The 27204-nt window shown below is 35.1% G+C and overlaps 1 protein-coding gene across 5 annotated transcripts in view; it reads left to right on the top strand.

Moving 5' to 3' along the window:
- DCP1 (decapping mRNA 1) overlaps positions 1–27204 on the top strand; it is a 174653-nt gene that overhangs the window by 48569 nt on the left and 98880 nt on the right. For 3 of the 5 annotated variants that reach the window (XM_090410674.1, XM_090410666.1, XM_090410659.1), the window contains one exon: positions 20056–20122. In XM_090410674.1, the coding sequence (XP_090266800.1) occupies positions 20056–20122 (67 nt within the window). Of the gene's footprint in view, positions 1–2335; positions 2418–20055; positions 20123–27204 lie in introns of all 5 variants that reach the window. The other 2 variants (XM_090410685.1, XM_090410681.1) reach the window with 1 other exon arrangement.

The following is a 27204-nucleotide window of genomic DNA, read 5'->3' as shown; positions in this document are numbered from 1 at the left end:
AATGACAGTAGTGTGAAGTGTGTTTAACTTGTGGCTATCTCAGTGTTCAAATACACCATCGCTAAATTTAATAATTTTATTCTTAGTATGTGACAGGTTTACAAGTCTTCTTTTCACTGGAAACAATGGTGTATTGAACACTGAGATAGCTGCAAAATAGGCAGTTGGCTAAACTTACTTCACTCTACTGTCATTATAGTTATTAAAAACAGATGAAGCTTTTAGTGCTGTACTGGTTAATACTACAGTTATTTGTAAACACGGCAATTTTATCTTTTTCTTTTGTGTATCTGACATGTTTATGTACATCTACAAAAAAAAAAAAAAAATAATAATAATAATAATCCGATTTGCTATATTATGGTATAGTTGAAATACTGCATGTAGCAAAATAGGCAGTTGTCTGTTTTCAGTTGATTTCCAGTAAACGTGTACATGTGATCGGCACAGTATAGGAAACTAGGAGTTTTCGTAGTACAAAAAAAAAAAATTAAAGCTGTACATTTTTTTTTTTTTTTTTTTCTGAATAATAGAAAGAACTTCCCAAGAGTTTCAGAGTAATTATTGAAATACAGACTGGAGCATTATAATTTCACTTGATCTTTTATGTGTGCAATAAAAGAAATTGCAGAACTATTAGTCATTGTTTACTACATCAAGAATGACTATCATTTTCTGTTACAGAAAGAGCTGCTGCTTGCTAGTTATATTTGTTATTCCAAATTAAATTAATCACAACTTGAAATGAATTTAATACTGAATGATTTCAGCATTAATTTCTGAAATAATGTTAATTAGGGCATAGTGTTCATTATTGTTTTTATCACTGTTATTTCCTTTTAGAATAAACCAGGAGCATTTATATGCTACATACAATATGTATGATACCTACATAATAAACACATGTATTGTAAAGTGAGAAGCTCTCTTCCCCCACCCAACTAATGATAAACCAGTAATCAAGGACACCTGGTTGACACCAGCCAAAGGATTTTATTTGCAAAAGCAGATCACTCACCATCATATGTCTGTTTTTATTAATATAGTAATGTTAGTTTCAATCAGCTATCCTTAATTATTAGATTGTCAATAGTTGGGGGAGGGTTAAATCTCTCTTTACAGTGTATATGCATGTATAACCACTTTTGGTTTTGCTTTGGAATGAAAGCACAGTGACAAATGCAAAAATTATATCCTGTTCAACATTATTTCTACATTAGGGCTTTATAGATGTGGCATATCCTCTTAATAAATATCTTTGACCACTGAAATGAAACTAAAAGCTTTAAAGGAGGTTGAGACATGAAAGCTATCAAGGTTTAAAGTGTGGATAAAAAAAGCATATACCATTCTAAAATAGTAATCTTTCAATGATTATCAATAACAGTGTCAGAATTAAATGTGCTCCACTGTTTCTTAAGCAAAAACAGACTATTCCAGTAAAGTGTCTAGTACTTGACAATGCCTTACTGACTTGAGTGAAGTTTGCTTGAAGTAAGAATGTGATTGTGGATAGCAGTTTGGAAAACACAACTGAAACAATTATGCTTTATCTTGGTCTGGATGGGTGCTTTAAAACCTGTCATGGACTAGCTTTCAAAAAGGATGTGTGGCAAAAGTGCCTCAATAGATTCTGACACTGTGAATACTTGAAAAACAGTTTTTTCCAAAGAAGGAGGTGTTTAACACCCCCGCTCCAAGCTATGTTTTGCATGTGTCATGCATCTCGTGGGAGCTCACTTGACTTTGTAACTTCAGGCAGGCACATTTCTACATATTTGGCAGTATGTGTGCATGTGCGCGCATGATATGACCAAGTTTTTTTTCAGTAGAATTTTCATGTAAAATTAATATTTATGAAATGCCTTCATAGTGTGTATCTCTACATCCTTAGAAATTTAAAAATACAACAATACAGTTTTTCTTAACCATTGGTGAACTATATAACCAGAAGAAAAAAAAATCTTCTCTGTAACATAATTTTGGTTTCTATAGAAAGTACGCACAATGATTTATTGCATCCCATCCCATAGGAGAGCATTGAATTTGTATTGTCTGGTGTGATCAGTGCAATGAAACTATTCTACAAGATGCTTCCCAACAGAATGATTGTATTTTCTGGAGAACTTAATGATGGTAAAATAGCAAAATAAAGAACTACAATTTAGCTAGCTGCAAACATGATCATTAAAACACTGCCGACCAAGTATAAGGCAAATGCAAAAGCTTTTTTTTTTTTGTGACTTCCATGAAATATTGTAATTTTTAGTACAAAATAACACCATTTGTAGGCTAGTTTTTTTTTTTTTTACATAATCTGAAAACTCTGTTCTAGAGTGGACTTGGATGACAGCAGACAGAGCTGGAGAATGAGATGATCAGGAAAGAACAGAAAATTTTGCTCCTTGTGGACAATTGTAAGTTTCTGTGGTTTAGCAGTTTTGTGAATAATTTTCAGTATTGAGATAATATTATGATGTAAATTAAGAGTTGAATAAAAATAAGCAATTCAAACCCACCAAGTTTCATAAGGCTTACATCATCAGGGATACTGGTACAGAAAATGCTTACACAACACAAGCCTATTAACAATTAATTATATATTAGATGTGTTGATAACTTTACAACTGTTACATATAATTGATAAACCAGAATACAAACGGTAAATTCGTTACTGTATGCATGTTGAAACATTGCTAGTTGTTGCTATCACATTCTGTGGTGCCACACGTGTTATATCCTAGGTCTGTGGCAGTTAAATTTTGATGAAAGCCATACTTGATGTAAAATTAAGCCTTGCTTTTTATTGTATTGTGTAGAGATCCTAATCATTTGCCAGACTGCTTTAAATTTTCTTGCAAAACAGTTACGATCAATATGACATATTTGTTTGTTGCCAAAGTACTTGATGGCATGTAGTAGTTGTGGAATGCCAAGCCTGATTTATGTTTTTTTTTTTTTTCAGTGTCTTTTATGTGTTCAGGCATGCGATCTCTTTCTCGACCTTCCTGTCTGGCCTACATAACAAGAGCCAATGAATGAATCTCATAAACGCCTGTTTTTTTCATGGGGGTGATGTGGAGGTTTTGATAGATGTAGGAATCTTGAGATTTTTTTGTAAAGGTAAAGAAGCCACTTTTACACTGTACTCGCAGGGCAATGCAGCCATTCTTGATGTATTAAGATGTATTCTAAGGCAGCTTGATGTAAGTCTGCAATAGGAGATGTATTAAAAATTTTTCTCATCATGTTCAGTTCATAACCATTGAGTGTGAGGTTATATTTCAGGTAGTGCAGTTCTGTATTCCTTTTAATTGATGTGCTTGATATATCGTATGCCCTATCTTGTAAAGTTTTAATGAAGTTTTTTAATGCATCTGTTTCGAAATTTTCCATAAACAGGTTGACTAACTCAAAAGGGGAAAACCATTGCAAATACATTTTGTTCCCAATATTTGTCTTGAAATATGGAAAAAACTGTTTTCCATACAGTGTTTGAATAATCCTGCAGTGTCTGATGGGAAAAGATTTCCAAGTAGATCCATTGTGTCATTTCTGAGTACCATTGGTTGAAGAGACTACATCTAAACTTGCTAAGTCTGAGGGTTCTATATTTATATCCTTGACCTTTTCAATAAAATGTAAAGTATTTTTTACAAATGATTCTGTTTGTCCTGTGGTGATATCAGGTTTGATATATTTTGCTAAGTTTGAGGTTGGAGAATCTCTCCCATCTGCAAGTGGCCGTAATAGAATATCCTTTTTGTGTATTTTGGTTTGTAAATTTTTCTTGCATGTTCGTCTGAATTCATAACCACTGTTGTTATTTCCTTTGTCTGCCTTGACTATCACTGTGTTTTTATCTTGTCTTAATTCTTTAAGGGTTATTAACTCCAATTTTGGTATGTTTCTGTGTGGTAATTTAGATTTTAGCAATAAGGCTGAAACTTGTTGGATTTTAATTGCATAATTTTATTAAACTCTTTATTTACATCATAATGTGGTCTTAATACTGAAAACTACCCACAGAATTGCATTGCTCATCAAAGCATTCAAGACATGTTACAGAAAAATACTTCTGAATTTAAAAGAATACATTATTGATGCTATGCACTTAGCTTGTCCATGAACGATAGCTATAGATGCTGCTAACATCTTGAGAAAATTCTTTGAAAATCAAGATTGTATCAAACATAATTTAAATATGATTGTGAACATTGAAAATGGTATTTTAAAAGTTACCTTAAAGCAGCAACTAATCACTGATTATTTATGTGCAGCAAAAAAAAAAAAATTTTCCTTCCACTTTGTGTGTAAGGTGTCATGAAAGTTTCTTGCACAATTTTTTTTTAACATATTCATGTTGGAACAATTGAAAATCTCTTGCCACTCCTGGTGGGGGAGAACACACTTCACTGCCACAATTTTGCATATTGGTGGACACACCACATATGATGGGTTCTTCAATTGTAATGAAATCTATGCGGTGGGGGGGGGGGGGATTTCTAACATATCCTGAAACAAATGTTTGTTTTAGGATATGTTAGAAAACAAGGAAGATACTCTACTTGGTTGGTATATTTGAACTGGCAAAAGGTGTAAATACGTGAACCATCATTAATGGTGCGTACAGGAATGGTAAATATAAAGGAGAGAAAGAACGGTGTGAATAGAAATACTTGCATTACTGAGAAATGAAGTATTAATTTACATTTGTGATGATGTGTGAAGACAAATAACATGTAATCCTATAAACAACTTGTAGACATGCATATTTACATTTATGATGAGCATTGAAAACAAAAAAAAATTAAGAGGAATGGAATTTGTTTGCAAAATATAAATAACTAACCAATATTCACCATTGGCTGTATACATTTGATAGTTAAGCAAATAACTATAGGGAGGGCTTAATTAGTGAACTAATATTGATTGGGTGATTTATCTAGGTGGTAGGAATTTGTGTGGGTTGATGAAGCAGCAGATCATCTTGTACAATTTGTTCTGCTTAGGTGTATTTGGAGCAAGAAGCCACAGTAAGAACATATGTTGGATTGACTGACTGGCTTCAAGTTGGAAAAGGAGTTAGGCAAGGATGTTTATTTTCTCCTCACTTGTTTAGTATATATGCAGTGGACATCATGCGTGAAGCATTGGATGAGCTCAAGACAGGAATTACGATAGGAGGTAGATTGATCGGTAATCTGAGGTACGCTGATGATACAGTACTCCTTTGTAATGACATGGAAGAACTAGGACTAATTCTTGACAAAGTTAACAAGATCAGTAATAACAGAGGACTTCAACTCAATTCTAGCAAGACAAAGATCATGGTTCTCAAAGGAAAAACAAACAGAAGCTCTTGAGAAACAAATGTATCTTAATGGAGAAAGAATTGAGGAAGTCAGCAAGTTTGAGTACCTGGGATCCATTATTAATGTGAAGAATTGCTGTTCAGAAGATGTCAGAAAAAGGTTAGGAATGGCTAAAACAACAGAGACCTGTCTAAAATCTGGAAGGATGGATCTATCTCCATGGGAACAAAGTTGAGGATTTTGGATGCAGTTGTTTTTCCAACAGCAACTTATGGATGTGAGACTTGGAACCTAAAGAAGTCAGATAAGAAACGGTATCTGCTTTTGAGATGTGGTGTTACAGAAGGCTGTTGAGGATATACACTGAAAGGCATACAAATGAATGGGTGTTAGAAAAGATTAGTAGAACTTTAAGGCTCCTTAAGGATATTGACAGAAGAAAATTAAAATATTTTTGGACACATAGAAAGGATGGAAGGAGGACTTCTCAGAACAGTAATAGAAGGTAAAGTTCCTGGAAAAAGAGGCAGGGGTAGACCATCGATGAGATGGATGGATGGCGTGTGTGGAGTGACTGATCTTCAGAGAGTTGAGGCTGCCAGAAGGGCAAACAACAGGACTACATGGCGAGGCCTAGTGTGGAACATCATCGAGCAGCGGAGTGACTATACGGCATCTGTAGATGCCCAGTGATCACAGACAGACAGATGTGTGTTTATTTCTGTTTTATTTATATCTTGCTTGGTCTTCTACGAATTTTTCTTTTATTCACCGATGATCTGTATACACTTTTTATTTAGTAATATATAAATAATTTCTGGTCATCAGAATTATCTGCCCTTTCATAAATCTCCTGCATTCATTACATGAGGTTTTTTTTTTTTTTATTTTTTGTCAAGAGCTTTTCTGTCCTATCAGTAATGTTTTGCATATGGTAGTATTTTGTTGATCGACAAATGCAGTTCACATCTTATAATATATGTAGGATTCATTTTTATTCAGGAGTAGATTCATTTTTACCTGCAATGTCTGTTCTTTCCAAAAAGATGGAGATGAAAATATTCCTGTGGATCCTCAACAGACATTATACTGCAGAAGCAAGAAAAATAAGTAGTTTTATTGCATCACTAAATACAATGCTAGATTTAACAGCAGTTAGTGTAATTAGAGAAAACTCGGATGACACTTCATAATGAAAAAAGCTCCCATCATACAAACATTATGCTACATATGCAAGCAAAACAAGTTTATTGTAGCACCAAAATTAGTATCTAACTAAATACATTTGTTTGAACATCCTCTGAATTTTCATTGCAGGAAATAGATGACAATTAGCTGTTAATAATGTGGTCGTTATGTGGACAAAGCAAACAATTTGTATGAAGCAAATAAAGATCTTTATGCATACATTAAACTTGAGATATAACTTGAAATCAGTTCACAAATGCTAATTTTATGAATAAAATTATACCAAAAAAGTTGCAACTAACATGCCCATATAAGTTTATGGAAGTGTTTTCACTTGGCTCTGCTACTAATTATATATTTGGTTTTATCCTTTATCCAAGTGTAAGCAAACGAAGTTTACGCCTGGAGTACTTTCAGGACTGGGGCAACTCGTAAAGGTAGTATAAGTTCTCATCACTTGCCTTAGTATCCCATAATGCAAATATAATGCTATGCATTAAGGGAAGGGTCACTACCCAGACCAGTTTAGACTTTCATTGAGGTCTCATCAGTGGGAGCCAGACCCAGAGGTGGTGATACTAAGGTGGAAGTAATGGAGAAGTCATATTTACCTGTATGAGTTGTCAAAGGGTGTCATACCCTATTAAATTTCTCTGGATTAGAGATAAGTTTATGGAAATTTTTTTAACTTGGCTATGTTACTAATTGTATATTTGCCCCAGTCCTGAAAGTACGTCAGGCGCAAAGTTGTTTGCTTTCACTTGGATAAAGGATAAAACAAAATATATAATTAGTAGCATAGCCAACCTTTACCACGAGTTGCCCAAGTCCTGAAAGTACTTTAGGCACAAACTTTGTTTATACTTGGATAAAACCAAATATATAATTAGTATGCCCATATAAACTGTATGAAAAAGATGCCTGCCCAATGTAAAAATGATACTAAGGTGGAAGTAATGGAGAAGTCATATTTACCTGTACGAGTTGTCAAAGGGTGTCATACCCTATTAAATTTCTCTGGATTAGAGATAAGTTTATGGAAATTTTTTTAACTTGGCTATGTTACTAATTGTATATTTGCCCCAGTCCTGAAAGTACTTCAGGCACAAAGTTGTTTGCTTTCACTTGGATAAAGGATAAAACAAAATATATAATTAGTGGCATAGCCAACCTTTACCACAAGTTGCCCAAGTCCTGAAAGTACTTTAGGCACAAACTTTGTTTATACTTGGATAAAACCAAATATATAATTAGTATGCCCATATAAACTGTATGAAAAAGATGCCTGCCCAATGTAAAAATGACATACATGTGATAAAGCAAGTTCCTGCAGGCAGTGTCTGCACGTGCAGACACTGCCTGGTGTGAACGTGTTAATGGAAAGGATTACCGTATTTACTGAAATATAACTTGCACTTTTTTTCCCCAAAATTAAAGTTAAAAAACTGTGGCGTGAGGATTTTCGGAAACTAAAGTTTTTCAGGAAAACATTAACGTTTATAATTAAAATCTCGGTATTCATAATTTATAATTGCTCATATTATTTATAAAAGGAATGCATTTAAATTTTAATTAATGTTATTTACGCGATTGGTCGCTCATCTTTGTCACACAACACATTTGAATCTTTAAAATATTCATTGCCAAGCTGAAAATTGGAATTTCGTGTGGTGGCCAAATGTTTTTTACTTGATAGCGATGTCCACGCGATAACGCGTGATCGGCCGTTTGGTGAGGTCATGCGATATCGCGTGATTGGCAATGAATGTGTTAACGACGATACTTCTGTAATTAAATTAAACACCAAACAGTTTCATTATTGTCTGTCCTTTTATCATATAGGAATCATAAGGTCACCATGATTTAAAAATAAACTGAAAATGGCTCTGACTTACCAAGAATCTACTATTTGCTATTGCTACTACAGATCTCGCATGTGATTGGTGCAACATTAACAAATGATCGCGACTCAACAAAGGCAAGCTGATGAATGTTGAATGGAAATGCTGATTCTATTCAACCGAGTTCCAAAATATCTGAAACTCCATAATAACAATCGCTACCTAATTATTATACCTCCCACACGAAATAAGTTTGAAACTTATTTCGTGTGGGAGGTATGTGCAAAACTTTTTAATTTTTTTTTTTTTGTAAAGTAAAATTAGGGGTGTGAGATACTCACGAGGGTGAATTATATTCAAATAAATATGCAATATTTTTTTTCTTAGAAGTTGAAATTAAATATTTAATTAAAACATCTTTATTTATCCCAAATAGTTCTCTCTCTCCTACTTTTTTTTTTTTTTGCAGCTTTAGCTATTTTTTTATTGAATTAAAACTGTTAGATTTCGGTCTGTGATTTTCAATTTATTTTACAAACCATCACTGCTAAAACTTCTAATTTGCTCTGTTAGTCAAGTGCGTCTGAAGAAAAATAAAGCCCCCGGTTCTCTTTGCCTTAGAAATATAAGTATAATTTATACAAAGGGACGTGTATTTGTAATGTGGTATTTTACTTTACAGGCCTTGTCATCGTCAAGAAACTAAATACTATATGCATGTTCCATATATGAAAGTATGAAATTTTATTAGTGAAATATACAACATTGACTAAATATATGACATACAGTATAAACCTCACAAAATAACTGCATATCAATTCTAGACCTTTTTGTAGGTGGGAACCACATTAAAAAATCCAGCATAAAACACTAACAGACATACAGCAGCACAGTTCAGTATCTCAGTGGGCAGAATACTCAGTAGTTGTCTAATCTCCCTTGCATAGTTATTTGCTTCTAGTAATACACAATAAAAAGTTTCTCTTCATATTGATTTTTTAATACCTTGTGAACTCTTTCCATGGTCATCTCTCTTCAGATTTCAGTCTTTGAGAGTGAAAGGAAGCTGTTACATCTGGATTTGCTCATGTCCTGATATGAAGGCTGATCAATGTTTTTGCCAGTATTATTCCACATAAAGGAACTAGATGGGATAGAATAATTATTCATTGCCCTAGTTTTGTGAAAATTGCTTTGCATTATCAGAAGAAATCCACGAATACACTTAATAAAAAATAGGAATAACAATAGAAAGCATGCATTGGCTATGAAGTTGGTTCATGGTCTGCCGTGAACTACTGGTAACTGTATGCATGTCACGTTGAATTAGAGAAGACTAGACTCTATATGGAATCATCCCATGTTTTAAGTTGCACTGTTGAGGATGTTTGATCGTTTTAGCTGATTCCTTGAATGCTCTTGAGAAAATAGTAATCTATGTGGACCATTTTGGTTTGTTGCCAGTTCCGATTTGTTTTTCCTTTCATTCTACTCATCAGTGAGTCAAAAGTCAATAAATTTGAAAAAACTAAGGATTAAACAAAAGCAGAATGTCATAAGAGATTAACATTTCTTTTAAAATGCAATGATAACGGTGTTATTACTTGATTTTTAAGGTTATGCCAGAAGTTCACTAAGCATGCTGTAAGAATTTCCCTTTGTATGCAAGTTGTTTTACTAAATGTATAAATTATGAGGTTTTAGCTTTCTTGGTATTGATGGTAAGAATTATCTTCCTCCCTACCAATGAATATTTGGAAAAATTTAGATAGACTTGCCTATGAAAAAATGGAGTACATATTCAGTCAGCAAAGAGAGAGAGTGGAGAAAAATGACAAAAAACTAATCATTGGAAAAAAAAAACATTCTTAATGACAGATTACCCCATAAAAAAAATGGTCATTAAAAGTCTTCATGTACATTATCTGATTCTGAACTCAACATCCTTGCATGGGTATCTGCAGTATTGCCAAGTAAGATTCTAAAATTTTTATATCGTGGTCAGTGTGGGAAAAAAGCCTTCAAAAACAAAGTTCTTAAGATGTATCAGATCTTTGCATCTAAACAGCCTCCATATTTGAGTGAAACCACAGTAATATTACAAAATAAAATGATTGGCTCTGCATGCTTTTAATAAATTCAGTAGAACCATTGAAAAAATGCTTCTGAAAATGTTACTGAATGATACAAATACAAATCATGACCCAACAGGTCATTTTCATTATGATTAGATTTAAAAAAAAAAAAGAGCTGAATCTCTAATTGATTGATGCATGGTATTCTCTAACTTTATTGCTTTAAACAATAATCCCACTGTCTTCACGAAAGCTTAATCTAGCTTTGAAGAAAGGTCAAGTTATAAAGCCATGCTATAATTCTATTATTACTATTAATCCTATTTCCAGATATTTGGCAAACCTGGTAAGTTCTATATTGTCAAAACAAGCTCTTATAAAGAATGCGATATATTTCGCAGAACGCACTGAAAACGCCAGAATAGAACCTACTGATCTGCTCGTAAGCCTGAGCATTGTTAATCTGCTCACCAACATTCTAAGAATAGAAACCTTACATCTACTACAAGATCTGTTTCCACTGGACACCATAGATTTCTTCAAATGCCAAGAATATTTTGAACAGAAGGAAGTCCTTTCCTTTAGTGTTGCATGGTAATCTGCATTCATTTCAGTAAAATTATGGAGATTATAACTGGGTTAGGAATAATTACTTTAATTTCCAAATGTTTCAACCTTCATATTAAGGTCATCATCTGGATATAGACATACACATATATATTGTCATTGTCACTTATTACATTTCAAACAATGTTTGAAATGTAATAAGTGACAATGATTTGATCAATCATTATTCTACTGGCCTGACCTCTAGTGCAAATTAAAAAAAAATTTAAACATCAAAGCTACATTCTATTAATAACATCATCAGAAAACAAATTCATATAGTTTTAATACAGCAAAAGTGGTGGCCTAAACCATAATTTAGCCTGTTGTTATATTAAAGTTAAGATCCTAGATTACTTAGTCCTAATTATAATTAACTCTTAGACCAAAAGGTTATGTAGATAGAATATGTGCCATCCATATTGGGATTTTTAGACCACCATGGTTAAAATTACGGTGGTTGTTAGGAAGTTCACAGGCCTCCTGAAATTTATGCTCATACCACATTTTAGTGTAAACAACAGGTGCCTTTCCAGTCAGTTCTATGTAGAGTACTCAGGACATGATCAGAAAGGACAAATTTACCATAGTTATTAAATTTAATGTGCCATTAATGTTCCTTTTTTCAGATAGGAATTGTACATCTTGTTTCGCCTATATATATATAAAGCAAATTACATGTGCAGTGAATACAGTATACTCCAGGGTGAGTCAATGGAGGAAGTTGATCCTTGGACGAGTCGAATAAGTTCTTTAATTTTGCAACAGGTTTAAAGGTGGCATTAAGGTTGTATTTCTGTAGTATTCTTTTTGTTTTATCTGATATTCCTTATGTATGGAATGGCTGCAGTTTTATTGTAATCTAGTATATTTTTGCTGTAGCCATTTTTCAGGAAGTTATTGCTGATAACTTTTAATTCATGTTTAAGTGCTTGTTCAAATATTCAAAGCCCTGCTTTTTTTTTTTTATTTATTTATTTTAGTTTTTTAATGATATCTAGTTTTTGTATTGGGTGGTGGTAAGAGTTTATGTATACAGGGTGTTCGGGATAAATTTGACATATTTATAATTAATTATATTTTTCCGTAAGTTACATGTATTAACACACACTTCTCTTCATTTAAAAGTTTGGACCCTTCTTCATTCATATACAAGATGTCAGAAAGGATGGATAGCTGGAACCCACCTGAATCATGGAAGAGAATAACTTGTATCATGATGATTCGTGCCCGCCATCAAAATAAGGATATTACGACTGCTGCCCAATGCTCCCTGAATACAGTAAAAACAATCAGGCATGAACTAGAGACTTGCAATGGTGACTACGAGGATGTAGCAAGAAGAAAGATCCCTAGCAGACGATCTGATTGCGTTCGTACAGCAGAATTCCTCGCAAATCTGCAGGAACAGGTGTTGAAGAACCCTGGCATTGGAATTCGGGCTTTGTTCGTGGAGTTGCTAACTGTAGTCAAGCCCTGGATAACAAGGGTAGCCAATGGTAGGCCGTATGTATGGCAGCAGGATTCGGCCCCTTGCCACACCTCTGGGAAAAGTCAAAAATGGTTGTCTGAAATTTTCTACGACTTCACCAGTCCAAATGTTTGGCCTCCAAACTCCCCAGACCTTAACCCCATGGATTATTTTGTATGGGGCGCAGTTGAAAAAGACACCAATCGCACTTCCAGTAATACAAAAGCCCAGTTAATGGATAAAATTAAAACAGTTTTTGCGGCCCTTCCCAGGGAGACTGTAGCATCAGCTTGTTCGAGGTTCCGAAGCAGAATTGAAGCTGTGATCGATGCTAATGGTGGTTATTTTGAGTAAATCTTGTTGATAGTATTGTAATTAACTCTGCCTGTAATGTTTTTTTGTCAATTCATTAAATTTAATAGATACAAAGAAGATTTTCTTTTTCCTTACGAAACTGTCAAATTTATCCCGAACACCCTGTATATATTGGCCAGTGTGTGTGTATAGGCTTATGGTAAACAGTGAAGGAAAGACTGCTGGAAGGAAATCATAGGACAACTGTATCTAGAAACAGTATGCCAAAGTGTCTCACTTTGGTATACATCAAATCACATCACTCTCTTAGGAAGTCAAATTAACAGGAAAAACGAGTTCAGAAGAACAGTGATTCTCTCTTCTGTGCAATCAGTCATAGGTGTCAATAAAATATAAAGGTCGCTTTCTACCCCTCAACAAGATCTCTAATCTCTTGAAACTGCCAAAACCTCCCCATCAACATTTTAATAATCCTGATATCTACAAGATCAGCTGTACTTGTGTGGTTTGACTACATAGGGCAGGCAGGTTGGAAAAAATATGCCAGTCCAAACAAGGACATAAAGAACAAAGGAAAACACAAATCAGGAGTGGAAAAACATATAGCTAAAACCAAACGTGTATTGTAGCAGCAAACCAAAATGCTACACATAGATTGTAATTTTTTCTACTAAAATCAGACTGGGAATGGTTCTTATGTTTAATATTTCCTAGTTATTACTTTTTGGGATATGTGCTTAACCAGTAATTTTGTATGCTTTGGCATAGAAAATTTTTAAGCACATAACATACATAACTGCTCTTGCTCACTAGCAAACTGCTTCTCTTTTTCACTTTAATAACAGAATATCAGTAAAATATTTTTTATATCATTAACACGTTCATTGCCAATCACGCGATGTCGCGTGATGCAAGTTCTCACCGTTGGGCCACTCACGCGTTATCACATGGACGTCGCTATCAAGTAAAAAAAATTTGGCCACCCCACGAAATTCCAATTTTCAGCTTGGCAATGAACGTGTTAAGAGAACTCCAGGGAGTTAGGGATTCATCAAGGGAGGCCACATGTACCAGCTGTCATACGTGTTCTTGAATTCATTCACACCACTTGCACACACAACATCCAGTGGCAATCCATTTCCACTGGAAATGGATTCAATAGAGAAAAATCTAAATTTCACCCCCTTCTTACTGGCAATTATTCTCAGCTTCCAAGGATGCCCTTTTGTCCTTTCCCCACCCTCCATAAAATAAAAAAATTCTATCATATATTGAAATCCTGTATGAACTTTTCAGGATTTGTAAGTCTCAATCATATCACCCCTCTTTCTCTTGTTTGCTAGTGTCTGCACTCTACAAATTCTCAATCCGTCTTCATAATCAGTATTCCACAATCCCGATAACATTTTTAACACTCTTCTTTGCACTCTCTCTACTGTATAAGAATTACAATTGAAACCAGGAGGCCAGACTTATGCACAATAGTCCAAGTGAGGTTTTATTTTAAGGCCTTGTAAAGAGGCAAAATGACATCCTTATCTTTACATGTCAAAGTTCATTTCAGCATTGTAATTATCTTTTGAATTGTATTTGCAGTCTCTGCTATATGGCCCCTGAACTTCAACTTCTATACTAACAACACTCCACGATCCCTAGCCTAATACAGTGAACCAAGGACTGATCCTTGGTCGACTGTTTAATTTTGCACTCACATCCCCCCGTATACCACATTTTGATATGTCAGTCGGCCATTGCCTTATCCACACTAATATTTTATAATCCAAACCCCATATTCTCCCATTTACACAAGTCTTCCATGCTGTATTCTGTCATAAGCCTTAGCAAAATCCAAAGGTATCATGGTGTATCCATTCTCCTTGTCTAGTTCAATATTAACATTATTATAGAATGTGAGCAAGTTGTTAAAACATAACCTTTCCTTAGTAAATCCATGTTGTTCTTTGCAAAGTAGAGATTCTCTGTCATTTCTGAATGTGAGCCCTAACCAAATTTTCCAGAATCTTCACCACCACCACTCCTGAGATACTGATTGGTCAGTAATTGGATACATCTGTCTTTGCACTACCTTTGTGCAATGGGATTACCATACATTTTTTCCACTCCTATGGAATCTTCCATGTTCTGAGACTCAAATTATATAGCCTAGTTAAAGGAATAGGCAGTTCAGCCGAGTGCTCTTTTAGCACCTATCATCAGTCCCTATTGCTGAATTCTTATTCAGTTTGTGCGAAAGCTCCAATACCACCTCTTCATATACCTGAGTTTCTTCATCCATTGAAGAGGTGGCAATGAATTCGATGTTGCATACACCAGGTTGATAGCTTTTAGCAAAATGGGCACTTACTGAACACAGAACAACCTCTTCTGCATCCGTCACCCTCACACTATCTGCGTTCAGTAGAGTTCATTCATATTCATTAATTCTTTTACTTGCAGCATATTGATAGAATTCTCTGGGGGGTTAACTTTAGCTTGCAGAGCCAGTTTCTTTTCATACTCAGACTTAGCATTCTGTATAGCAGTGTGACTCTTCTAGTCTGCTGCTTATGATTTTCATAATTGACATCATCCTTATGCATGCTATTCCTTGTGTCTTTTTCTTTCTCTTGCTTGATAAGATTAGACATCCATTTGAGCCCACCTTATTTATTCTTTGAACTCTCAGGACACATTCTGATATTGCATCATTTAAGTATTTTTTTAAATGCTTCCCATGCTTTGTTAGTATTCTTCCCATCCAGCAACTAATACCATTGTGCTGAATCCTGTATAGTTGCAATAATTGGCCATAATTTCCTGCTTTGTAGCTCCTGAATTGAACATACATGAACTTAGCCACATTCCAAGTTAGTACTGCATGATCACTGTCACATGATCACCAACCAGAGGCAGAATAGTTAGGTTTTTAATATCCACCCGATATCATTAGCAGCGCACCCCCCCCTCTCTCTCTCTCCCCTATCCTGTCTATTCTTCCTAAAAATACTCTACTCTTTACACTCAATACCAGTTAGTATGTCTGATTCTGATATCCAGTTCTCACCAATGCCTACAATCTGAGGTCCCAACATATTGAAGCCAACAAACTGCCCATTTGTTTCTGATACTCCTAGCATTCATGTACAGACATAAGTTACCTGCATGTTCTTTTGTATACTCCTGTCTGTAGTCTGCATGACAGTTGGACAACTTGCAGATCCCTGATCTTCCCTGTATAAAGTTGGACAACTTGCAGATCCCTGTATAAATTTGGCAAATTTATACAGCCATACTTATTGAGGTTTTAGTATGTTTCAAGGCTTCTGTGTAGCACTTTTGTTTTTTTCCAATCAATCCTGTGTGTAGGGGTATCTGGAGCATGGTCTGCTAGACCTGACTTGCCATAGTGTAATGCTGGATGTATTTTTTATGTTGATTGAGGTGGATGTCCGCAGTTCTTCCTGTCGGTCCGTAGTAAGCTCGATCACATGAACAGAGCACTTCAAAGACTCCTGGGTGCGATAAAGGACAGATTCTGTCCTTGGGTGAACAGGTGAGAGAGTTGCCAATTTCATATAGGGTTTAAATACGGTGCTGTAGTTGATGTTTATTAAGCACTCTAGTTATCTTTTCAGATGTGCCTTTAATCTATTGGATGGTGACAGTTTTGACAGTCTTCTCTGGTTGATTGTGGGGGGGGGGGGTTTCTGGGGAGTATTTTGTCTATATTATGGGAATTATAGCCATTGGCCAAGAAGGTATGATGTAAGTATGTGAGTTCAGCAATGAGATCAATGCCATTGGAGCAAATTGCTCTAGCTCTGTAGATTAGTGTTTTTAGGATAAAAAGTCAATCATTCTCTCCTTGTAAATTTAAATCTATGTATGAAATAAACTTTGCTTTTGTAGGGTGCAGTTGATTGACTTTTAAGTTATCAGATTATATAGTGTTTTTAAATAAATTAGTTTGTACTATAATATTAATATATATTGTATTTCTTTCACTTTGGTCACTTTTCTTGCTTTAACTGTTGATGCTAAAATTATTTCTGTTATTATAAACATTCTGCTTTTCATTTCTAGTATTGTAAAGAAATATTCATTGTTACCCTAGCAAAGAGCAGATATTTATTTTAAGCAGTGTTTAATATATTCTCATGGTAACACTTCCATGTGGACCTCTCTTACCTCAGAGTCAAGAGCACAAATTTTCTTTCTCACTCAAAGACCAATTTTGTAGTGAAATTTTATACAGATTTTTATTATAATTTTTCACATTTCTTATCTTAACGTTTGTGTTCTTATGTTACTTATTTTTTTTTTTTTTTTATCAAATGCATTTTCTAGCTTCTTATTGTCTAATAATTCCTTCCATGAGTCAACATGTTGGTAGTTTAATAGAGCATGTATAGCATCCATGTGTTGAGGCTGAAGTGCTGTGAGGACATCATGTTGGAAGCTTAATGGAATGTATACAGCACTCGGAAAGGATTAAAACACTTTAATACAGGCAGATACATTCATAAACTCTCCCACCACCACCCAACTCAACAATATGGCATTATTAAAACTCTAACCAAGAGAGCCCACAATCTTTGTTCCAGTGGAACCACCACCCTTTCAACTGAACTCAACACATACACAACACCTTCCTCTCCAATGGCTACAGCAATTATAGTATTAAAAAAATAATTAGTTCCTTCCCCAATCCCCCGCCTTCTCTTCAGAAGGAGTTCAGAAATGCCATCACCATACCCTGTATCCATGGCACATCCGAAAAAAAATAGTCAAGACCTTAAAAAAAGTACAACCTTCACACAGTATTTAAGCCCCATTGCAAACTTGCTACCCTTATCCATTCTACCAAAGATCAACTCCCTCCTCTCTCAGTGCCTGGAGTTTATAAAGTACCCTGTTCCCGTAAGATTGCATACTTTGGACCGACAGGTAGATCAGCAACCATCTGCTTAGAAGAACACAAGTCATACATCTGCAACCACAACTATGGTCAGTCAGGCCTGGCAGACCATGTTTTGGATATAACCCACAGGATCTCTTGGGAAAAAACCACCATGCTCCACCACAATAAATTCAAAAAAGAGACACTATTTTTAGAATCTGCAGCAGCTCTCAGAAATCAACCAAATTTAAATAAATACGGTTGCATTAAACTTCCAAAAATTTGGGAAACATTAATCATCAGAAATCCCACCTTACATTCTAGGCCATCTACAATCTCCCATAGAGGGTGCACCACCTAGATAGGACTTTAGTCACCCACGTGGTTAGTTTAGTATTGTGTGGTATTTGATTTATGTTACATTAGTTGTTTTTTTGTAATCCCTGAAGATATCTCAGTGAATATTAAAGTCTGTTTTAATCCTTTTTGGGTGCTGTATACATTCCATTACGCCTCCAACATGAAGTATGTACAGCACTTGAAAGGATTAAAAAGAGTATTTGTCTCAGTCAGTGAGATATCTTCAAGGATTAAAAACGAACACTTGTAACACATGCAAATACAAAGGCAACACGTTACTAAATGACATATGAATATAATACTAGAGTCCTATCTGGGTGAGACTCCTTCTACGGGCATCTGTAGAAAACCTTGTTTGTAACTTGGGATTTCTGAGGATTGATGTTTCCCATATTGGTAAATTTCTTGCATCCGTATTTATTTAAATTCGGTTGATTTCTGAGGGCAGCTGCAGATTTGAAAAACAGTCATCTAAATTTACTGTGATGGAGTATGGGTTTTTTTTTTTTTTTTTTTTTTTCCAGATGATCCTATGAATAAGATCCAGTGCATGCTCTGCAAGAACATGCTGACCATGATAGTGATTGCGGATTTATTTTTCCGTGTTCATCTATATGGATCTGAGTAAAGATGCAACGAATAAAGAGTAGGGATTTAAGTTGTATGTGTGCATGCCACGTATTATTTTCCATGCAAGTTTGCACAAAGTTTACATTATAATGGTGAGATTTATTAATTTCAAGCATGTGGATCATGGTAAAATAGTTTTCATATATATATATATATAGGCTACTAATTGGTGATCCCTATTGTCTAGAATATATCAAACTGTCATTTTTTTTTTCTTTAAAAAAAATTCATGTATAAAGTGAGATGGACAAAATTATAAAAAGCAGAATGGTTGGTAACCCTTTTTATATACAGTATAGATATTAATTTATTAGTGACATGTGCTTCTTAAAGCTGAAAAATATTAGTGCTTGAGGACTCAGAATGCAAAACTGCCACAAGGAGAGAATATTAATACTGAGGTTATGTATTTTGCTTGAAATTGTACATCTCTTCCGCCCATCTCTTCACATTTGCCATTCAACGAGAATCAATCCTCACTCACTTGCTGTAAACAATAATTTTTTCCCAAATATAAGATTTTGCTACTTATACACAGACATACTGTTTGGAAAGAAGTCAGCAGACCCCTTCCCCTCATGGTAATGATGAATCGTGGCTGGTATAAATTGGAGGAATATGATGTTCTCAAGTCAGTGCAACTGTATCAGGGTGAAATGGCTGTGAGAAAGGAACTGGAGGAGTTTAAAAGAGGTGTTATGATAGGATGCCATGTTGCAGGCCTATGTGTTTGGCAAATTGTTGACAAATTGGACAATCCCAGATCAAAATCAGCGATACCATACTGTGATGGAAGCACAGGGAGTTAACTGCCATTGCCACTCACAGTTGACAATTCACCGCACTTACCGAACATGACCATAATGTGCTGCAGAGGATAATATGTAAAAATATTATCCTCTGGAGCAACGAATCTTTGTCACCTTTGTGTAGCATGATTTTACACCAAAGGTGTAGATTCAGAATGATACTGTAGATCACAAATTTCGAGATGTGAGAATAAAGTGAATAGATGGAATCACTGGCTTTGGTATGCAACCAGTGCAAGCATACCAACTATATTGCTGACATCAATATGGTTTTGTGTAATTGTTTCATTTAAACCAAAGTGAGTTTGGTTGATAAAATTTTAGTAGTGATTCTTTACTAGACTATCAAAATCTCTGTCAACACTGTTATAATGCTATAACTCTCAACACACTGTTATAAAGATAGCCAGAGCAGTCATTATAGGTGCTACATATTTTTACAAAATATGTAGCACCTATAATGATGTCCATGTTCAATCTAAAAGTAACTGACACTTATGAATATATTTCTCTGAAAGTAAAATAGCTTGTGTACTTTTTTACAGGCCTTATTTATGGAATATGGTTCTATGAAAAAGAAAACTGTACAAGAATTAGTCATCTTTTATCAAGGTAAATATTTCTAAAGTTTTTAATTAGGAATAAAAATTTAAGATTACAAAATTTTATATATATTTGGATCACTCTAAATGCTTATAAACTTGGATGTAGCATACCTGTTATACTGATGATTGCTTTTCTATTTGTATACATAAATATATGGTACAATCCATGTGTAATTTGTCAAGAGTGGGTTAATAAAACACAGAATTACCACCACATTTAAAGATAAAATAGCAAATGTTATATTTTTCTGAAATGCTCAAATATGGAGGTATTTGAAAAAAGTTTTCAGTATACTGCATAATTCATAATGCCTAATCAGAAGGTCAGATATTTTTTTCTTGCCAATTTCCCTTCTCCAGCTTGGTACTGAATGAATGAGGATGGACTTTCAGTTTTGAATTTAGCCAATCAAATGTATTCTGTATTAGTTTAAACCAAAAGACATTGATCATACCACAAGATGAAATGCATGGCAGCTGGAGTGTGGGAGTGTGTGTGAGAGAGAGTGTGCAGGTCTCCTGGTTAAACAATGTCACCAGTGTTTTTTTTTTTTTTTTGAGGAGACATTGTGAACAGCAAAAAATCAGCTGCTGGAACAAACTCCAACTCTCCCTAAGCAGAATTCAAGACTGGTGCCATCAATGGAGAAAGAAGTGGAACTGGCAGAACAATTACAGGAGTATCACAATGATGTAATTGATGTTACTAAAATCAAGAAAGCAGAAACAGGTGAGGTTCTTCTAAATAAAGAGTATAAGATGTTATTTTCAAGCAGTGGTGATCACAGAAGGGAAGCAGAAATATCAAGTAGAGTGTGGGCAAACATTAAAATGGGAAGTCGAACAATGAGACTTATTTGTTCTTGTTGTCTCACAGAAACTTCTACTGAGAAATAAAGTGGAGAAATGTTTTGCGTCATTGAAGAAGGTAGCTGACATAAAAGGAAAGTAGTTCCATGTTGGAGATCTTAACAGTAGAATAAGAAATGAATAACTGACATATAATAGTGTATTGAGAATATTTAGAAAAAAGAGCAGAGCTAATAATAATGGTAAGTGCCTGTTATATTTCTGTTCAGGACACAGACTAGTCATTGCTAACACTATGTTCCACCATAAATACATGCACAAATTTCAATGGAGAGAAGGACAAGAAATAAGAAAAGCCTCATTGACTTATGTTATTGTCGATACTGATGTATTAAAACTACAAGCAGGATGAAATTGAATATCATAGTTAAAAGAAAAGATAGTTTAAAAAAAAAAAAAAATGAGCATGAAGACTAAAGAACTAAACCTTGGAGACTCAATAGCAGACTAAATAAGACCTCTCTAGGTTAGCCATAGAGACATGTGATGGAGTTGTCTGGGTGAATACAACTGGGTGGACTCAGGTAAGTGTAGTCGTGGTAAAGAAAGTGCATCCAGAGTTAAATGGATAACTAGCAGGAAACCTCCATATAGCCTTCTAAGGAATGCAGAAAAACCAACCAGAGCTTCTGACTTAATGTCCATTCCTCACCTTGCTGCAACAAGTTAGTAGATATCTGCTTGGATACCAAATTAACAAGGATGAGCTGACACTTTGGAAATTAGTTGACCAAATTATATTCTTCTTGGCTTAAACCAAAATAACATGGTGATACAACATGACAGCATTTCATGCTAGCTGGGGCATCACCTAGTTAAACAATGCTCCAGTTTTCATCAAGGGTGAACATTGAAAGTCAGCTACTGAAATAATCCCAATTCAACATCGACAGAGTTCAAGAAATGGAACTAGCAGAAGAATTGGGCAGTTAGCAGATTGAAATCAGTGCTACTGGATCAAAGAAGATAAAAATAGATGAGATCTTTCTAAGCAACACATACAAGTTGTGTTCAACAATAAATATGAGGATAATATTCCTGAATGGCAGGCAATATCAAGTAGTGATGGTGACAAATATCAGAATGGGTAGTTGGAAATGAGACTTGTTTGTTCCTGTAATCCCACACGATTCTTACTGAAGATAAAGTGGAAGAATTTTTTGAATTATTGAAGAAGGTAGCAGAGTAGGAAATAAATATCAGGCATATAAAATTGGAATATAGTATTGGAAAACTTTGGAGAAAAGTGCAAGCATTAGAAGCGAACTGTAGACTCAAATACACAAACATTATTCAAGAAGAAAACAAAAACTAAATCATGTAGTCTTGCAGATTCATTTTGCAGGTCCTGAATAAAAAATTGATTTAGCCAGAGGCATGTGATAAGATGGTCTGCAAGAATATAAAAATCAGAATTCCATAGTGGACTGAAGAAATTAGAGGCAGTCAAGGAAGAGAAGAAAATGTATCAAAAGTTCTTGGCAAGTAAATAAGCATGTGCTCTGAACGAATACAGAAAAATTTTAAAAAGCAAAATTATATGTAAAACAAGAGTCAGTGAAAGACAATTGGTAAGAACATGAAAAATAATTATCAGAAAGGTGACTTACACTTGAATATACTTGGGAACAATTGTGTAAAGGCTTAGAAATGAATAAAAGAGTACTGTAAAAGGAAATACAGGTGATAATGGTGACACGAAAATCAAAAATAAAGAAATTCTAGTTGTCTGGAGTAATTATTTTGAAAGACTACTAAGCAGTGACAGCACAGTGTTAGAAAACACTCGAACAATGCAATCATGAGTGTGTATATATATATATATCAATACTTGATATAGAAAAAAGCCATCAAAAACCTGAAATATGGCAAGACAGATGGAATAGATAATATTCAACTAGAAATGCTCATATACATAGATATAAAAGTAGTTTACATTGCATAATTCAGTAAGTCTGGTCCAGTTATTGAATTCCAGCTGATTGGAGTAGAGCTCTCATGCCCCTGTATAAAAAGGGAAAAAAACAATGTGAGAATTAGAGGATTTTCCTGTTTAAAACTGAATAACTCAATGAGAAAATATATTTGAGAAAAGACTAAGAAAAGTTGTGGAAGATTAGCTTTGGAAAGAACATGCTTGATTCAGGCCAAATGAAAGTTGTCAGGATTAGATTTTCGCTTTAAGACAAATTGAGAAATCATAGGCATATAACAGATCTGTATAAGTAATAGTGGATATTAGATCCATCGTTATTTCCTGGTAGGTCTGGGGAAGGTGGGTGATCTTTGCTGGAGTGGACAAGAGATGCCAATTTCTGATGTGGTCGTAAGGTTGTACTTTCATCAGGGATCACACAAAAACAATGTGCATGCAGGCACTAACACTATACAGATGAGGCTGAAGAAAGGCAACCAAAAGTTGGGCCTAGAGACCTAAACAGCACTCCATAGCAGACTAAATTGGGTAGTACTGGCTGTTGGGCTAAAGATCTTAGGATGAATGCTTTCCTAAAATTTCGGCAGTCTCATGCACCCAAATTTGTTCATCATAATCAAATTCCTGAGATGTATCCTCAAGAGGGTGTACAGGATATGAAAGTACAGTCATGCCCTGACTTACGCGGTTTCTTATATGTACGTATTCCCATCCCACTTCACACCTCACCACTAGTCGTATCTTTCCAGTGCCAGCTGCATTCACCAGTGTCGCACATGCTGTGAACAAGCACTGATGTGTTTCGCGCAGTCTCCATTCATGCACGATTTTTATAGTCTACAAACCTTGCGATTGTTTAATGTTATGTTTTTGATAAAAAATTTTATCACATAAAAAATAATGTCGTCCAAAAGAATCAAGTTCAGTTTTTCTACAGCTAGCAAGAAAAGAAAAATATTGACTTTGGAAACAAAACGCAACATTATTAAGGATTTTGAAGGCAGAATGAAAATTTGTGAGCTAGCAAAGAAGTTCGATCTACGGGACTCCACAGTAAAAACAATCATAAAAGAAAGGTTTACAGATTTTGGAGGACATAGATTCTAGCGAGGAACGAATTGTAGCCACAAGGCAAGGAATAAAAAAAAATCATTAGCTTGCTATGAAGAAATTTTTAAACAGCACTAAAGAAGATTGTACACATGGGTATCACCTGATGAACACAGAAATCAAATTGACTATATACGTGGACAAAGAAGATGGAGAAGTGCAATTCAGTCTGTCAAGACTTTTCCAGGTGCAGACTGTGGAACAGACCATGAGTTATTAGTGGCTGTGATACATGTGAAACTATGGAAACTGAAAACAACACAAATGTCTATCAGATATGATCTTTGAAAAATACCAGCTGAATACAATATTAGCATATGGAACAGATTCAACACACTCAATTTGTGTGAAAGAGAACCAGATGAACTATGGGAAGAGATTAAAGATATAATTAAAACAGAAGCAAAGAAGAATATTCCAACAGTTTGTAAGAAGAAGAAGAAGAAGTCCAAATGGCTGTCAGAAGATGCCATCAAAACTGCTCAGGAAAGGAGGAAATGAAGGCCACAGGAAATTTGCAGGAAGTACGGCATTTGAATGTAGAGTTTCAACGACAAGCCAGAAGTGACGAGGAAAAATACTTTAACCAGGAATGCCAACAAATAGAAGACCAAAGCAAGAGATCTTTTCAAAAAGATCAGAGAACTAACAGGGAAGTTTAGTGCCAAGGTGACAATATTGAAAAGTAAACACAAAGGATATCTTACAGAAGCTGCAGGCATCAAAGAAAGATGGAAAGAGTATACAGAAGCCCTTTACAGAAAGGACTCCAAAATTACTGAGAAATTTGAAGAGCAGGATTATACACAGGAGCCAATACCACTGGAGAATGAAGTGAGGTGGGCACTGCAGCAGATATCCAGTAAGAAAGCACCAGGAGGAGATGGAATACCCATTGAGCTGCTGAAAGCCCTGGGAGAAGAGACAGTTAAAATTTTAACGGCTCTGTCGGCAAATTTGGATCACAAGTACATGGCCTAGGGCAGTGATTTTCAACCTTTTCCATGATACGGCAAACCTAGACTAATTATTAAAATTCTGCAGCACACTAAAAATATATTCTTTTAATTTTTTTGATGATCTGGCAAAAAATAGGCATAACTTTGATTGATTTACATACACAAGAAGAAGGAAGACCAGACACTAATAAATAAATGTGCATATTACGACATTATTTCTTTCAATTAATTTGTTTTCATAAATCTCGCGGCACACTGGTTGAAAATCGCTGACCTAGGGAATGGAAAAAATCAGTTTATATACCTTTATTGAAGAAAGGCGATGCAAGAGAGTGCGAAAATTACAGAACTATAGCATTGATTTCTCATGCAAGTAAAGTCTTACTTAAGATCATTTAGAAAAGACTGGAACCATTCATGAAGAGAGAAATGCCAGATGAACAGGCAGGATTTCAAAAAGGCAGAGGAACAAGAGATCAAATCGCCATTGTGAGATGAATAATAGAAAGAGTACAGGAATATCACAAGAATGTCTACCTTTGTTTCCTTGATTATAGCAAGGCTTTTGACTCTGTAGATCATGTGAAACTGTGGAATGCGTTAAGAACAATGGGAGTCCCAGAGCATTTCATTATCCTTCTAAGGAATCTTTATTATGAACAAGAAGCTACTGTCCGAACAGACCCTGGAGAAACTGAGTATCTCACAATAGGTAAAGGGGTGCAACAAGGATGTATTTTATCTCCTTACCTATTTAACTTGTACAGCAAATACATTTTAAGAATGGCAGGGCTGGAGGAGTCTTCAGTTGGAATTAAAATTGATGAAAAAAATATTAATAATTTGAGGTATGCAGATGATACCACCTTGCTAGCAGAATGCAAAGAAGATTTGGAGGAACTTATTATGAAAGTTAAGGAAGAAAGTGCTAAATATGGTCTTAAACTTAACCTCAAAAAAAAGACAAAAGTTATGGCAACATGTGAACTTAATGATTTTGAAGTAGATGTGGAGAAAATGGAAGCAGTTAACAATTTTGTGCTCCTAGGATCCCGAATTGATAAAGATGGTTATTGTACTGAAGAAGAAGATTATTACTCGCAAAGAAAGCAATGACAAATTTAAGCAAGATCTTTAAAGATAAAGATATTAGCCTTGCAACAAAAATCAGAATCGTGTAAACAATGGTATTCCCTGTGGTACTGTATGGATGTGAAAGTTGGACTCTGAACAAGAGTGAAAGAAGGAAGATAGATGCATTTGAATTATGGGTTTGGAGACGCTTACTAAGAATAAGAATACCATGGACTGCAAAGCAAACCAATAAATCAGTGATACACAGAATAAAGCCAGATTGCTCCCTCGAAGCTAGGATCATCAAGCAAAAATTGTCATACTTCGGACATATTATGCGAGCAAATGACAGTCTGGAGAAGATAATGATGCTTGCTAAAGTTAATGGAAGCAGGAGAAGAGGAAGACCAAGAATTAGATGGGTAGATGGAGTTAAAGAAGCAACTGGAGTGCACTTGGAGGTTCTGAAAGACATGGTCAGGAGAGATCGGAATGGAAAGTGTATGTTCATGGAGTCGGAAATGACCCAATGGAACATAACACACACACATACACATGTAATTATTAATATGTACTAAGTGATATAATAAAGTAAAAACAGCAGGAGAAAATAGTTGGGGGAGAGTAATTTGAACAGTCATACTTACTCATCAGCATCATCACTTCTTGATATGTATCCTCAAGAGGTGTTCAGGCTACTAGGACAGCACTGCATGATCAAGTTTACATTATTAATAATCTCTCAACCATTTTCCTGAAAATTAGTCTGTTACTTGTCAGCATTGCAATATTGTCATATCTAACATTTCAATCTTCTAAAGGACTGAATCAGTCCACCTAGACCTTGTTCTTCCTCTGGATCTTTTTTTCTGTCATCTTGACATCAAATATTTGTTTTCTAACCTTTTTTCTTCCAGCATGATTCTGCCGCCAATGCCATCTGTTCAGGTCCACAGTTTTCTCGGAACTCACATGTGTGGTCTCTAATATTTGACCAAGTGCTTTATTTCTAGCCCAACTCTCAGATCTGTAACTTAAAGCTGTTTTTAAACAATGTCTTGTATATTGCTAGTTTAGTGTTTTGGCTAATTTCTCTCTTATTTGCCAGTCTGGTTGGCTGAGTGGGTAGCATATCTGCTC

This window comes from Typopeltis vanoorti, chromosome 2 (genome assembly GCF_054136105.1).
Source record: "Typopeltis vanoorti isolate ZY-2024b chromosome 2, IOZ_Tvanoo_1.0, whole genome shotgun sequence".
NCBI lineage: Eukaryota > Metazoa > Arthropoda > Arachnida > Uropygi > Thelyphonidae > Typopeltis > Typopeltis vanoorti.
The sequence above is the reverse complement of the archived record's forward strand: the minus strand, read 5'-3'. Positions and strand labels throughout refer to the sequence as shown.